This window comes from Spinacia oleracea, chromosome 1, assembly GCF_020520425.1.
Source record: "Spinacia oleracea cultivar Varoflay chromosome 1, BTI_SOV_V1, whole genome shotgun sequence".
NCBI lineage: Eukaryota > Viridiplantae > Streptophyta > Magnoliopsida > Caryophyllales > Amaranthaceae > Spinacia > Spinacia oleracea.
The window spans coordinates 98,133,424-98,150,791 of record NC_079487.1 but is presented as its reverse complement, the minus strand read 5'-3'; the positions used below and the strand labels follow the sequence as shown (position 1 = coordinate 98,150,791).

Below are 17,368 nucleotides of genomic sequence, written 5' to 3'. Positions count from 1 at the left end.
TTATAAGGTATTGAATTAGATCAATTTAGTTTAATGATCGATTAGACGATTATTCAGTTGAATACGAGTCAACAAAAGAGTGCAAGGCTAATAAAACAATACAAATTCATGAGTTTTATACTTTTATAACATTGTCAGAAATTAAGGAATATAACATTCTACATTTATTACGCTAATAAGCTAATAACTGATGAATTGATGATCATAATTAGTTTAAACTAAAAGTCCAGGTAACTATAACTATGTAAGAATATAAATCTATAACGATATAATTGTGTAATTATATAAGCATATAACTTTGTGAGCTTATTAGTTTAAAACTATCTATTAATTCTATATAATTTTATGAGATCACAAGTTCACAATTATACAACTATGTAGGAAGGTAATTATATAACTATGTAAATATATATAACTTTATGTCGGTCTACATCTATCTAATTCTACAAGACTATAACTATACAGTAATATAATTTTATGAGATTACAAGTTCACAATTATACAACTATGATAAACAACAGTTCGAATACTCGTTTGAACAACGCACATTGAATTATATCTTTGATTTATAAAGGTTCAAGAAGTACAATTACTTACGAGTGATACACTATAATATATACAATATACAAAGATATCAATATTACCTTAAAAAATATATATCATTATTGGATTATCGAAATTCTATTATTTAACAATATTAGACTATTTTTACCATAGAAAAAACAAAGGCTATAGATAATTTTGATCTTTTAACTTATAAAAAGAGTAAAATAAATTTATTAATCAACAAAATCTACTATTTTTTTAGACTCTATAGGATTATGGAGGGGAGGAAATCATTTGTGGGTTTATCATATACTTCGTATCATTTTACTTATGTTAGCATTATTTTAATGATGATAAAGCATATGAAAACAGAAATCATTTATTTGTGTATCAATTATTTGCATATCAAATATAATTAGGATCGTCATATTTATATTATTAGTTTAATTCGAAATCATTTGTTGATTTATAAATGATCATTGTAAAATATGAAATTATTTATAGACGCGCGAAGCTGGTGAAATTTAAAATTTCGCTTCACCAACTCCAAAATTTTGAAAACTATTTTGGTTCTAAAATTCTATCCACGTCACCGATCCATGTGAAGCCATATGAACCAATCCGAAGAAATCTCTCATTCCTAGATAAACAATTCCGAACTTCAACCATCTTCCATCCTATTCTCATTTGTCTCTTTACTTTCCCTCCTCTGAAAATCACCCCCAGTTCACATTCTCTCTCCTCCAAAAACCTATTTCTATATCACCAATGGCGCCAAAGGCAGAGAAGATGCCCGCCGAGAAGAAGCCAGTTGAGGAGAAGAAGGCCGCCGCCGCCGCCGAGAAAGCACTATCTTCAAGGTCCTCAAGCAAGTTCACCCTGACATCGGAATCTCCAGCAAGGCAATGAGCATAATGAACAGCTTTATCAACGACATCTTCGAAAAGCTTGCCCAGGAATCATCCAGACTTGCTCGCTACAACAAGAAGCCTACCATCACTTCTCGGGAGATTCAAACTGCTGTGAGGCTTGTTCTTCCCGGTGAACTCGCTAAGCACGCCATTTCTGAAGGAACCAAGGCGGTTAGCAAGTTCACTATGATTGACTTTTGGCTATGAATTTCTGGAAAATTACGTATTTAGAATGTTTAATTAGCGTTTTTGGTTTCTGCATTTGGTTGTTTAATTAGAGTATACTCTGTTCTAACTGCAGATATATGGAATATATACGGATCTGAATTTTGTGATTTCAAATCTTAACTTTTAATCGTTTGTTCTACTTTAATCGATTCAATTTCATTTCGGCCAACTGATTTTTCTTTTAATATTCTTCTTTAAGGTGCGCCATTTTGATTTTATAATTGAGGAAATTTAGTGGTTGGGTTTTCTCAACACCTAATCACGTCACATAGGAAGTTTGATGACTGTGGTTGAAATTATCGTTTGAACATTTAGGACTGAATTCAATTGGTTGTTTTAAGTGATTGATGGTATATTTAGCCATTTAGGAGCTCTAAGATCAAAATTGAGATTGATGTTAGATTTGCGCTTCAGTGGTGCGTAAAGTAGATTCTTGCAATGCTAAGTACTTCAAACAAAGGCAGCAAGTTTGTTAAATTTGGGTTTTAAAAAAAATGGACACAAGGTATCACTTAATACGAGTAATTAATTGTTGGAGGTTTTTGAGTTTATACGAGAAACGTAATTTTAGATATTTTAACTCTAAAGTAAAGTCCTTTGTAACACATATCTTTGATTTATTTTTGGCTTTTAAAGCTCACATATGACTTGTGGGATACTTATGATGTAGCCTAATACTATTTGTAGGCATGTTTTAAGGCACTGTCCAGCGTATTAACTTTCAAATACGGTGTGCAGTGTATAATAAACTTAAAAACAGTTAATATCAGATTATTCAAAACCGGCAACAAATAACAACATACTACCGCGAACTACCTTCGCTTGTTTCCATATTTATGTTTTTAGATTTGTAAAAGAAACTTGGAAACCGGTACAACTTTACAAGAACACAAGAATCGCGAACATAGTGAGGGCATTTTGGGATTTCAATAATCAATTTAGAGAAAGATTAGGAAGAAATAGAGAGTGAATAAATCATAATTGAATATAGGGATCATCCCATTTTATTATTGACAAATACAAACCAATCCAGGCAATCTGCTAAATAATACAAATATTTGAACTTGTGGTAAAGACGACAGTTTTTACATAATTAGAGCTTTAAACATATGGTTTGGTTGAGTTGGTCTTTTGACAGTTTTGTTTTAAAAGTTATTCATCTATAGATAAATACGTATATGAAAGTCAAACCTTGAAACACTTATGTTTGTATCATATTTGATATTGCGGGTTATAAACGGTTTTAATTAAACGGGTTGTAAACGGGTTACGGGTTGTAAACGGTACGGGTTGTGAACGGTTCGGGTTGAAACAATTCGGGTTGTAAACGGTTCGGGTTGTAAACGGTTCGGGTTGAAACGGTTCGGGTTGTGAACGGGTTTTCCCCGGATTGAAACAGTTCGGGTTGAAATGGTTCGGGTCATTAACGGTTTTCGGGTCCATTCGGTTCGGGTAGAAACGGTTTCGGGTTGACGCATGACGGTTTGTTATCGGGTATCGGGTCTTAATCGGTTTAATATTTTCGAGACGGTTCGGGTTCGGGTTGAATGTTATCGGTTCGGTTAGTTTTTGGGTTCCAACTAACGAGTTATTAACAGTTCGGGTTCTTAACAAATCGGATTAACCCAGCGGGTTCAACGGTTCGGGTTGAGATTTGACAGCTCTAGTCATACCTACTTAATCATTTTATATTTACATCATTACCCAATCACTTAACACCTACTCCCCTATTTCCTTTATTCAGCGACCCGTGTATCCACACTCACCTCAAACCCACCCCTGGGCTAACATTTTTTTTTGGTAAGAGAGTTTTGAATTTTAAAATTCTACTCTAGAATCTTCTACAATTTTAGTGTCTTATTAGAACAATTTAGTAAATAAACAAAACATTATAATATGTACTTTCTCCGTCCAAATTTAATCGTTGCAATAATCTTTACATGAAGTTTTATGCGATAAGTTGTTGTAAGCTTATATATTATAATTTAATAGGAAAAAAATGTATGTTGGAAGATAGTGGAATTTTTATAGAATCAAGTATAAGAGAGACAAATCAGAGAGCGACATAGCTCCACATCGATTTTCGTTATCCAAATTGCGCGAAAAGATTTTTCATTAGATTACAATGTAAAATAAAAGCAAATATATTACCCATCAAATGATCAAAGACAAAGAAACTAATAATATAAAATGAAACTATAAAACTCTTAAAATTGTGTTTCATTTAAAAGATTAAGGAATATTGAATAAAAGGATAAGTAGAAATTATAAATTCGAGAAAGAAAAAATACAAAGTTATTAATTTTTTTTCAATAAGAATATTTTACACAACCTTGATAAATACTAATTCGAATATTAAAGCAAAGGTAAATATTCGTTATACATATCCGCAGTCAATATAAGACACATATTTTTAAATAAAAATTGACAATACATACAATTAGTCATTAGTGAATTTAAGTTAATTATTTTAATTCTAAGAGATGTTAAAATATTTTAAATTAAAAGATATTTTATACAACCTTGTTAAAATGCTTTCATTTTTATTTTAAACAGATTATTGTCATATACTCATATTGTAAATATTGTGATATTGAAGTAGATTATTTAGTATAATTTTTTTAGCCAATGATCTTGATGTATACACAATATATTTCAACAATTAGTCATTATCGATCAACTATTAGTTTTTTTAATATTAGAACTCAGACATAATGCATTTGCCACCAATTAGCCATTATATATCAACTGTTAGCATTTAAAAAAAACAATCGCATACTCCCAGTTACCACTTATAATTAGTATATTATGAGTAAGAATTCATAGAATATGTTATTAGTATATCCGAAGTCAAAACATAAGAGATTAAGGTTGATAAATCATTAGGGATGTTGAAGATCATAATTTTGAATAAAGCATAATATATAATAAAAGTTAGGGGCAGATGTCCAACATCGATACGGCTAAATAATACTTGAACAAATTATTCTCTCTTATTTGGATTAAGAATTATTTTGGTATGTTATTATTTTCATGTTTTAATTTTTGAATAGGAATTTTGAATAACACTGCGTAGAAGTATATATACTTAGGTGTAAAAAAATAAAAATTATCAATCTTCGCATAAGTAACTTATTGCGATGAGAATAAATACTTAGGTGTAAAAAAAATTAAAAATAATAATAAAAGTAGGGATACATATCATTTTTACAGTTATTGTTCTGACAAAAATTATGTATATATAGACAAATAAAATAGATACAGAGTATATTAAAAGTATATATATAAAGATTTACATGATATTCATTAAATATATATAGAAAATTTTCTATATAAGTTAGTAAAAATATTGATGAATCTTTAATTCCTTAAGATTTTACAATATTAGTAATTGTTACCATAAAATTCATTAAGTTTAATATGACAAAAAAATTATCTATTAATTAATTTTATATTAAAAGAGAGGCGAATCAATGAGTGACTTTTGTCATCACCACATTGATTTCCTCTCTTTTAGTATATTATATATAGATTGAAAAATCTTCTCATATTCTTATTGTTTATATATTGGGGTGTAGTGTAATTCTTATTTGAGAAAGTGCGAGAGTGATATGGGTGGACACATAACGTATGTGCATGCAGGCTGGGTCATTGATAATTATGTCCGTTTTTTGGTTGTTTCGTTACTTCCAAAAACACATTAATACATACATTTTTCCAGAAAATAAAATACATTCCTTTCTCTCTCTCAAATTGCTCTCGGTTTTGGGCATATGTTCTGACTCCATCCGGTTTTGTGAGTGCACACAAACTCGGAGTTGCGCTAATCCTGGAAGGCGGCTGCATTATATTCTACTGCACCAGAGGTAGCGCAGAATCGTGTTTTAGGATTGTGGGTGTCCAAGATGCAACAGTTGTTCATCAATCTGTTCATCAATCAGATAATGTTCTTATTTTTGGTATTACCACAACATATAATATACCTCCCTGCTGCTAAATTTGTTTCGCGGAGTTTTTTTTTTTTTTTTGCGCAATCTTGAATGGGAAAATTAAATATGGCCTGTGGTCGGTGTTTGTCCGATGTTAAACCCACTAAGTATGTGTTCATGTCAAAAAATTAAATTAAAAGATCAAAACACACATGCACTTTTGTCGTGTTGCGTCTAATTTCACTTTGTTGTGTAATAACGTTTCGTGTTTTTTTCAAAAAAATGCGGCAAACACGACACAATGTGTCGTAACACCCTTTTTCATGTCAGAATCATGTCGTGTTTTTTTTGGTCTTAAATCATGTTATGTCACAAGCCAACTCGACAAAGTGTCATTTTTAAACAACAAACCATATTAAATTATAATTTTATGCACGATTTGGTTTAAGAAAGTTTAGACCACAAACCATGACTTGATAGAAGATCCAAAGTGCATCAAAGCGCAAAATAAAGTTTTTTTTACGGCTTGATGAGGTCTTGACGACACCTTGAACACCTGGCCCTATGTACGAAACAATCTCATGGACTCAATGGTATTCTCAATTTGTCACCCAGGAGTCCAGGACCTAGACACCATAACCGGTACAAGACACTTGAAAGTAACGTGCCATCCCTTTACTGGATAAATGCATAGTATAATCAAGCGTGTTCATTTGGACTTAGTTTCAGTTCAGTTCAATTCGGTTCAGATCCATTTAGTTCAGTTCAGTTCAGGTTAATTCGGTTCAATTCATTTCATCTCCATTCAGTTTCATTCAGTTCAGTTCAAAATAATGGCATTTTGTTCATCTTCGTCTTTAATGATCTTATTTTATTATTTTACTTATTATTATAATGTTAAATATTACTATCATTGTAATACCCTGCATTTTTTGTGTAATTAATTTAATTAGCTCATGCATTTTAAAAGCTAATTATGATTAATTAGTAATTATAACAAAAAATGATTTTGGAGGAAAAACTTTTTCATATATTTTGGAGGAAAGTGTTATTTCAAAATTTATTAAGGATATTTATGTAATTTTGGAATAATTATTTGAAAAGGAATTTTTTAATTAAATAAATTAAGAAAAATATTTTTCCAAAAATCTGAATTTTCAAAATTAAATTAGATTTTTTAAATAAGAAAAGATTTCGAAAATAATTTTTTAAAAATTTGAATGTTTAAAAGAATTTTCCTAAAATCATTAATAAAATTTGGAAAATTGGAAACTAAAATCATTCTGAATTTTTGAGGAAATATTTAGGGAATATCCGATTTTTAATGATTTAAAAGTAATTATAAACTCTATTCTTTTGGTATTTTCCGTAATTCGATTATTCTCCTTTCCCTAAATCTTCTAAGGTACATTCTATAATATTTTCGTACCTAAAATTCTACAAACCTTAATTATCATAACTCACACCCCTTCAAACCTTTATTATTTTCCATACAAAAACCTAAATTCTGTATTCCTCCTAATTTTTTTAATCTTTCTCTCTCTCCCTCCTCAACCAAACTCACTGCAACTGCCTCCCTCAAGGAGGCATCCACTGCCGGCCACTTTGGTCGACACCACCTCATGGTGTGGCTTCTTCATTGTTCGTGCTTCGTGCATCGTTCTTCAATCCGTTGATTCAATCATTCTTTTTCGATTAGTAATTCAATTATTTTAAATAAACGTTTTGTGATTTAAAAACATGTTTATAAAATATCATAATCATGCATGCATAATTTAAGTTACCATCTTTGTTTTATTTAGGTTACAATAATCTAAATTATGTGACTAGCTAGGGCTTTTGTGAATTAATTGATTAAAAGTTTGTGATAGGAACTCCTAAAGTTATTTGATTCCGTGCGAAGTTATTAATTTGTCAAGGTACGTTTACGTGGCATGATCCTTGATTGAAATTTAAATCTATATACTATTTCAATATTATTTTTGAGTATGACAGTTAAATTATATAATTATATTTGTTGAAATGATTTATTTGGTTGTCAAATATTTATTCCAATCATGTTGTTTGATCTTTAAAAACATGTTTGAAAAACAAATGAAGTGTTTTTAATACATACTTAAAGTACAAGTAAAGTAAAGCTAAGGAAAGTTCATTTTATGGAATAGGCCTTTTATGGCATATTTATTTTATGGAAGGATTGGTTTTATATTGCAATTAATTATACTGCAATGTTCATCATCATCATCATCATCATTATTATTATTATTATTATTATTATTATTATTATTATTATTATTATTATTATTATTATTATTATTATTATTATTATTATTATTATTATTATTATTATTATTATTATAAATCAAATGCTAACAAAGATAAATATTTTACAAATAATTAGTGGGCAGCCGAGATACAATCTGGGCCACCACTCCTCTGGCTATAGCAAAACCTATCCTGGTGAAGATATGAGCAGCAGCACGAGTTCCAATGTGCTGTGTCCTAGAATACTTCTGAATCCGCTTCAGCAACGCAACCGCATCCTTATCCAGCTCCCCAAAAGAAGAGAAAGAGAACGGAAGAAAGCCATAAACAATGGCCCTGCAACGTGCTTCGTACTTGACCCGCTTTCGAACAGCCGCATCTGTCATAACCCGGCCCGGAGCAAACTCAGACAACCCAGATTGTGTCAAATTAGATGATCCCGTCAAGTCAACACACACATCACAGCCCCGATCCCAAGAGTAGAGCAACATGTCTGCTGGTCGGAGAGCTCCATCGTTCACTCCAGTTAGACCAATATCAACCTATTTCCGCGCTGAGATCCCTGACCGATAACACACATCAACAAGCGTATCCCGAACCACATTATGCCGATGTTTAATACCCACGGTGCCAGCACATGACACCGCATGATCACCAAAGATGTCTCCCGCAAAGACCCTGGAGCAAGCAGAACATGGCGTTGTAACAGAGAACAAAGGAACCCCCAACCGGTAACACAACACACATCGGAAAGCCTTACCATTCATCGTCTGTCCCAAACCTGATATGGGGACCGCACGAAGCCAAGCAGAGGTGTGATCTCCCTGCTGCGATTTCCACAACGCCGATTGTCGAGAAGATAAAGAGAAGGTGGATTCTGCAGATGCAGTAACCTTTGTGAAATATATATATTTGCCTATTTCTTCATGAGTTTAGGGGCCAAACATAGGTGTGATCTCCCTGCTGGATTTCCACTCGAGAAGATAAAGAGAAGGTGGATTCTGCAGATGCAGTAACCTTTGTGAAATATATATTGTTATTGTTATTATTACTTGAAGGAAATAATGCCCTTGGTCCAAGTATGCATTCAATGTTAAGTCTAATAAATGCGGTTCAGTATTAATTAACAAGTTAATAATTCAGTGAGATCAAGTGAGCTGAATGCCTAGCTAGAGGCCGCTTCAGTTCAAGTGGAATTAATGATATTAATCCACAGCTTACTCTTGACTGAAGCCGTAGGGTCACACAAATAGTACGTAAACGGATCAAGTATTTAATGGCATTAAATACTCCATCTATGGATATTCGGAATCGACGGATCTTGGTTTCAGTGGGAGCTGAGATCGTCACAGGCAAGAAAAGAATACTCCGGAAACGATGATATTGCCGGAAACGGAAATATGGATCGTATCGGAAATATAAATATTATCCAAGTCGTAGATGTTGCCGGAAACGGAAACATGGTACGTATCGGAAATATTATCGGAAATGGAAATATTGGCGGAATCGGAAATATTGTCGGAAACAGAAATATTGTCAGAATCGGAAATATTATCGGAATCGGAAAATAATTCCGGAAACGGAAATATTAAATATTTGTTCGAAACGGAAATTAATTCCGGAATCGGAAATATTAAATATTGTTCGTATCGGAAATGAATTCCGGAATCGAGAATTTAATCGGAAGCGTATCGTACGAATTAGCATCGGACGAGGCCTGCCATACGAAGGCCCAGCACGAAGCCGGGCCATCGCCCAGCAAGCCAAGCGCAACAACCACACGCCAAGCATACGACCAGGCCCAGCGCAAAAGCCAGGCCCAGCCGTAGCTTGGGCGCGCGCGCGGGCAAAGCTGCGACAGTGGGCCTTGCGCTGTGCGCTCGGCGTGGGCCGCAAGGCCTGCGTGCGGGGGTGCGGTGCTTGTGCGCCACTCGTGTGTGTTACTCGGAATCCTAAGGCTACCGGGATTCGTAATATGATTAAATCTAATCCTAATAGATAAACTTTGTTTAATTAGAATCCTAGTAGGGTTATAATTAAATAGATTTGTATTCTAATAGGATTATAATTCCTTTCCATAAACTCTATAAATAAGTGCCTAGGGTCACATATTTACAACGAGTTTCAAGTATTCAAAGTGAGTTTTTGAGAGAAAAATTCAGTCACACATTTGCCTAAAAGTGCCGAAAATAATAGTACCTTAAGGGAGATTCTAGTTGGTCAATCTTAAGGCGGATCCGGACGTGCTGTGGACTATCTACGGAGGGACGACACTTGGAGTCCTAAAGACTTGTTCTTGTTCAGTTCGGGCGCAGCTAGGGAAGGCACGCAACAAAGAGTATGCATCTAAACTATGCTAAATGATTATGTGTAAATAATATGTATTCCTGGCTTAATGGTTGTTTCCGCATGATTTATGAATTGTCATATGTATCATAACCTAACATTACTACTACTATTGTTATTATTATTACTATTACTATTACTATTGCTACACTTCATCCATTTGTTTTTACTGGCAACGTTGGTCACTTTCACGCATGACAATGCACAACTTTCGTCATTAATATCCATAATTCTCTTAAAGCAAAAATTATAAAAAAGTTGATCTTCTAAAAAAATACACATTGAGAGGAATCTAACAAGACCCAACATTACTATGTTTTATCTTACATATACATCACCAACAATAATCAAAGTAGAATATGTGAATAGTGTAAAAAATTCAAACGTTGCGACTATTAAAAAACAGAGGAAGTATAATAATAATTACTTCCTCTGTTCCGGAAATATCGCACCATTTGTTTTTTTTACACTATTCATACTACGACTTTGGCAATTTTATGTGATTTGTACGTAATGAAATTTTATTCATGTGGGTCATGTTACATTCGTATCGATATATATTTTCTAAATATTAATTTTTTATATTTTTTACTTAGACACGATTTGAGATATTAAGTGTCAAAGTAATGATAGAGGAGTAAAAAGTCAACCATGGTGCGATATTCCGGAACGGAGGAAGTATTATTTATTAATATTTATTTACTACGTACTCCGTATTATTGATTATTGGTTATTTATCATTTATTATTTATTTTATTCATTCAGTTCAGTTCAGCTCTATTCAATTCATTTCTATTCAAATTAACTCTATTCAAATCAGTTCAGCTCCATTTAATTCAATGTACTCCCTCCGTCCCTTAATACTCGCACCGGTTTGACCGGTGCGGAGTTTAAGATATTTGAATTGACTTATTAATTTAATTGGTGTTTGTTGATAGTGGGGTATTTTTTAATATAATTAGTGAGAGATGTGTGAGGGGTGGGAAGTGGTGGGTGAGGGGTGTTGATTTTTAAATGATTTTTATAGGGACTAGGGGTGTAGGTGGGGTAGTAGGTAAGTGTGAGAAATAATATAATATTGATAAAAATTTTCATTTATAGAAGCGGTGCAAGTATTAAGGGACGGCCCGAAAAGGAAAGCGGTGCAAGTATTAAGGGACGGAGGGAGTAGTTCAATACAAAAAAAAAAACTAAAAAAAAAATCTTAAAAAAAAAGGAAAATTTGGCAATATTAATCCAACCTTTGACTGATTTTCTTTTATTAAGCCCACCTACGACATATTTTTTAATAATCTCACCTTTACTACCCAACGACTTTTATTGTGCCCAATACGTCATAAACCTATTGTAGGCGGTAATATGTCCCTACGTGGCAGTACTCTCTCTCGATATATTCAGTCATCATCATCAATTCATCACCATCTCGATGATTTTTTCACCGATTACCGGTCACTTAAGCCTAATAAAAGTCGTTGGGTAGTAGATGTGGGATTATTAAAAAATATGTCGTAGGTGGGATTAATAAATGAAAACCGGGCAAAGATTGGATTAATATTACCAAATTTTCCAAAAAAAAAAGCATCAATCCCCTTACGCAACCTCCCGCTACATTAACCTTACCGCACCAAACGTGCAAACTCTTGGTTCCAACAAATATATACCCCACAGAAAAAATACACAAATTTTATTTTCTTTAAAATAAAACAAAAGAATAAAAAAACAGTCTCCATTTTATGCACCCCTTATTTCTCATTCTCTCTCTATCTGCGTCTTTCTCTCTCCATCAAAGCTCTAGATTCTCTCCATTTTCTCTCTCTCCTACTCCCACAGGTGCTGCTACCACTTCACTGAGAACAAGAACAAAAAATGGTATAATACTTTTTTAAAAGTTTTTGTTGATTTTTAGTTTTGGATTCTAGGGTTAGTTCTCTTGATTATGATTTGTGTTTGATTTTTTTTTGGAATTATAGTCGGATTTTTTTTTTGTCTTTTGCTTTCGATCTGGAAATTTTGTGAACAGAACGATAGATTTAGTTTGAAAATTTTGGATATGCGTGGATTTGAGCGTGTTTTCGGAGATGTTTCGTGAACAATTATGCTTTTTTCTGATCTGAAAGTTATTTATTCGTTTTGTTTTTAATTTTTTTGAACTTTTCTGTTGTTACAATATCGAGCTCTGGAATCAATAGCATCTTCTGCGCTGGGATTTTAGAAACTTTAGTTATTTTTGGTACTTATTACGAATTTTATGAATTTGTTTCTGGCTTGCATGATTTTGGAATTAGTGGAACACAACTGAGGATCTGTAATTTGGCTGAGGAATCAGGTTGGTTAGAAATGGATAGCTGCAGTAGCTCGAATTCAGTGTTTTATTCTAAATAAGCATGAGCGAATAGTATAATTTGTTTGATTGGATGTGGTGAGTTTGATTAGACAAAAAATTGTGATGAATTTGATAACACTAATTTGTTTCGTGCTATTGAGTATATGGTTTTCGGCCAGATGCAATGATGATTGGTAATGTGTCTTGTGTTTTGATGTGTGGTTGAATGTCTTGAAGAAGATTGTGTGATTCGTGCTAAGGAAATTCATCGCATAGAATTAGCAAATCCTTATTTTGTGGATATTATCATCTTGAGGATCCTATTTTAGAATGTTGTTGATGGTAGAGAACAATGTTACCTGGTTCGCTAGTATGAGATTGGGTACGGGTTCGCAATTCGCTAGCTAATTTGCTAAATTAGACCAAAATTATACCATTTTGATGTTGTAATTTTCTTTTCCGGTTCGCGGTTCGGGGGCTGATTGGAGGATTAGGTAACACCGGTAGAGAATGAACCTAAGGGTAGACACTTCCCGAGGAAATCTTGTGTTGTGTTGGATTTTGTTAAACGATTGTTAGAATTGTCTGTTCAATTTATTTTTTTGACGCGCTGGAGAGTGTGTTCATGGTTTTCTTGGTGTATAAGTTAGGCTACTGATGACCTCTCTTAAGGTTTTGAACTTCTTTTTGTTCGTTGTAAATTTACAGTATGTTTTACAATCGAGGCCCAAAATCTAGAGGGAAAAGGAGCATTTTACTATGTGCTGTCTCCATTTCTCATTGGAGTCTCGGTTTTCATCTGTTTTGCTACCAAAAGACTTCAGAAATCAGTTGTAAAAAGAACCTCAGTTCATTGAGCGTTGACACTGGGTTATAATTCGTCAAGAGTTTAATTGTTTTTTGGTGCCATAGAGCCATTTTCTTTATGCATATAGTTTCTTGTTTATTTGAGATGTTGGGTTTCCCTAATTAAGTGGAGTAAGTGTTCTGGATAACCATGAACTTCATTGGGAACTTCATTGGAAGGATTGTATTTGTGACCTGTTGAGTGAAAGAAGATGGAGAGAGCTTTAGTTTACCAAAAAGTTACTGAGTGCTGTGATGTGAAAACTTTAACCAGTACCTAGTATGCTTGGTAATAGAAGAGCTTGTAATTGTATTATAGTAATCCACGGGTATGAAGATGCAGGATTGAAATTGATTTCTCCTTTTATTGCGCTTCTTTTTAATTCGAAGTGCAGCTAAAAGCTTTTAACTTATTTTAACCAAAAAAAATCTCATGTGATGTTTCACTTAATTACTCCAGTACAGCATGTGCTTTTTTCTAATATTTCTATTGAGACCCATCCAAAAACCATGCTTCCAAATTCAGTGGTCTCACCTTGGTTCCTCAAAAAAATGTCTTTGAATATTACCCCCTTCTGTTTTATGCCAATTGTAACTTGTGAGATTATAGCAGCTCCTTGTTGATGCCACAAATATAGCTTAAAGGAAAATTAGGCTTTGGAATGACTTTTCTATGAAACTTTTGACATAGTAGTTAGTAGTATATCTTGTCATATGATTGTGACATATGTTGACATTATTGTATAGGCCAACGCTGCATCAGGAATGGCTGTTGATGATCAGTGCAAGCTCAAATTTTTAGAGCTGAAGGCGAAAAGGACATACCGCTTCATTGTATTTAAGATTGAAGAAAAGCAAAAGCAGGTTATTGTGGAAAAGGTTGGTGAGCCTAACGAAAGCTACGAGGATTTCACTAAGAACATTCCTGCTGATGAGTGCAGATATGCTGTGTATGATTTTGATTATGTGACTGCTGAGAATTGCCAAAAGAGCAGGATCTTTTTCATTGCATGGTAATTTCTTATGAACCAAAACAAAAGCATTCACTCAGTAAAGTGTTATGTTTCTGTGATTGATTAGATTATATTATATTAACCCCTTGAATTGCTTTGAAAGGTCCCCTGACAATGCAAAGGTGAGAAGCAAGATGATATACGCAAGCTCAAAGGACAGGTTCAAGAGAGAGCTGGATGGTATTCAAGTTGAATTGCAAGCGACCGATCCTTCTGAGATGGATTTGGATGTTATTAAAAGCCGTGTCGTGTAATGCTTCACGCGATGCTTCACTGCCTTGATTGTGCGTTATCTATACAGTCCACTTTACCTATGTTCAAATGTTAATACCTTCCTAAGGGGCAGTAGAATTTGCTTACATATAATATTTGATGGTTGTTGCAGTGTTATACTGATGTCTTTTTTTCTTCTGGTTCGGTAAATTCGGAGAATTACATTAAAGATGTGTTATTTGTGGGATTTAACTGGTGAGCCTAGCTTCAATGTGTATGCTTGGCTATCTGTTTGTGTATTCATTTTCTGGGGTGAGAATATATCCTCTGATTTGAGATAGAGGTCTTCTTTTCTGTATCACTAATCCATGAAACTTTTTGGCTGTTGCTGACATATGGTGTGGTTGGTCTTGCTGATATATGGTATCCTTGGTCCTGCTCTAACTCGGTTGTTGTGATCATAAAAGATTACTCAACCTTTGCCAACTACTTCAGTTGATGTTTGTTGGTTTGAGTTCGGGACAACAGGTAAGTATTTACTATCTTATGATTCTTTTTTGGGCACACATATCCTGATCCCTGACCTCTCTTAGGATATACCACCCATCGGTCCGAACCCCTTAACCCTCTTGGTGATAATCGAACTCGAACCACCGGGAGGAAGAGCTTTACTACCCTCCCACCCCCCATTCTCAGGAGGAGGAATTATATTTGGGTGTCAACTTAGTGTGAGTTTAGGGTAGTCTCAAAGAGTTAAATCAGACTCTTAGGATAATGTGGTAAAGGACTACAACAAGTTGAATGTTCGTTTGAAATTCAAGATTCACTCAAGAATTATTAAAACTCAACCTTTTCTCCACCAAATCAAATTATGTCACATTACATATTTTATCCTATTTAATTTTATTTTATTAGGAGTTTAGTTGAGTTTGACCCGAATTTTGGGATAATGTGTAAAAAGATGGAGATTTTTGTGTGAGTTTGAATAATGAAAAAATTGGTGAAAGTTAGTAGGAAAATAACATAACAGTGATTAGAGTTGAGTTTGTAGGATAAATTCACCCATATAAGATATAAGGAAAGAAGTGAAATTGTAGTTGGTTTTTGTTTGGGTACTCAAATATCTAGTAAAACTACTTATAAAAAATATCTACCTTAGCTTATATCTACCTTACAATAATTTACAGCCCCTAGTCCTGTTGTTGCTGCTGCTGCTGTTGCTATTCTGTTAATTATTTTTTATCATCTAAAAAAATAAAACTTGTATTTTACTATCTAAAAAAAATAAACTTGTTTTCTGCCACTTGAAATGGAAAAATAGATGAAAATGTTTTGTGGGGGAATGCAATGACGATAACATTTCTAATATTTCCTCTTGTCCACGATTTTATATATTCAACCCCTTCTCTTCCCCTGCTTCTTTCTCTTTCATGAATTCACATATGTCCTGTTTGGTTATGAGCTGTTAGCTGATAGCGGGTTTGACTAACGTTTAGCTGTTTGTATTAGCTGATTTGACTAGCTAGTTGAATTGGTTGTTTGTGTAAAAGTGTTTGGTAAATTAGCTGATAGTTGTTAGTTGTTTAATATGTAAAATGATCATCAAGGACATGGACATACTTTGTTTCTTATTAACTTAGACAAATAGGTTAGGAAATTTGGTGAAACACTACCTTTAAGTTTGGTGGTTTTGTAAATTGCTATCTTTAAAAAAAAATAAAAAAAAAATTACTATCTTATAAGTTTGGTTTTTTGACTAACTACCATTCGACTTTTTTAGTTAATGTTTTTCGTCTTTGGACTCCAATATAACAGTTATTTGATATGGCAAATGAACAAAACGACAAATGAGCAGAGATATTTAAAAGAATAGAAGAAATACACGACGGAAAACGTCAAATGGTATTGTTAGTCAAATAAACCAAACTTATAATGTAAGTAAATTAATTTTTTTTTTTATAAGGTAGCAATTCACAAAACCATCAAACTTAAAGAAAGTATTTCACCAAATTTCCAATAGTTTATAATAATTTTCTCTTTATTTTTTTTTAAGTAAACATTAACTAAATAAAATAACTTCAATATTTTTAAAAAAATTATTCTTAATTTAAATTTTTTAATAATATATTATTTGAAAATAGAAAAATATTACTAATGATATTATAAGCATGATTACAATGGCCTTGTTTGGTTCGGAGTTGCTAGCTGATAGCTGGTGTGACTAGCTGTTAGCGATTAGTTGATTTGACTAGCTGGTTGCATTAGCTGTTTGTGTAAAAGTGTTTGGTAAATTAGCTGATAGTTGTTAGTTGTTTAATATTTAAAATGACTATTAAGGACATTGATATACTTTGTTTCTTATTAATATTAGACAAATAGTTTATTGTGTTAATTTTTTTCTCATTATTTTTTTTGATAAACATTGACTAAATAAAATAAATTTATTTTAAAAATTATTTTTAATTTAATTTTTTAATAACATATATTTTTCAAATAGAGATATATTACTAATGATATTTCAAGCATGATTGCAATATATTTCAATCTAGGGTACCAAGGTTGATAGTGGTTGTAATTTATATGCAGTAGTAGAACAAAATAGTCATTTTGATCCACTTTCTCAAACCTCTAATTGCAAAAGGCTCATATATTATGCTTTTTCAAAATTAGCTTTTTAACCCTAAAACTCTCTTCCAACCCTCTCCTAACCAAACACTTTCAATTGAATTCTATCCATGTAACTTTAGC

The 17,368-nt window shown here is 32.9% G+C and overlaps 1 protein-coding gene and 1 pseudogene across 1 annotated transcript; both read left to right on the top strand.

Moving 5' to 3' along the window:
* Nucleotides 1–1,314: 1,314 nt before the first annotated feature.
* Nucleotides 1,315–1,664, top strand: LOC110780962 (histone H2B.11-like; annotated as a pseudogene).
* A 10,268-nt stretch (nt 1,665–11,932) lies between these two features.
* On the top strand, nt 11,933–14,978 carry LOC110777023 (actin-depolymerizing factor 4). The gene is made up of 3 exons (XM_021981610.2): nt 11,933–12,094; nt 14,142–14,407; nt 14,511–14,978. The coding sequence occupies exons 1-3, from the start codon at nt 12,092–12,094 to the stop codon at nt 14,659–14,661; spliced, it is 420 nt and encodes a 139-aa protein (XP_021837302.1). The 5' UTR covers nt 11,933–12,091; the 3' UTR covers nt 14,662–14,978.
* Nucleotides 14,979–17,368: the final 2,390 nt, after the last annotated feature.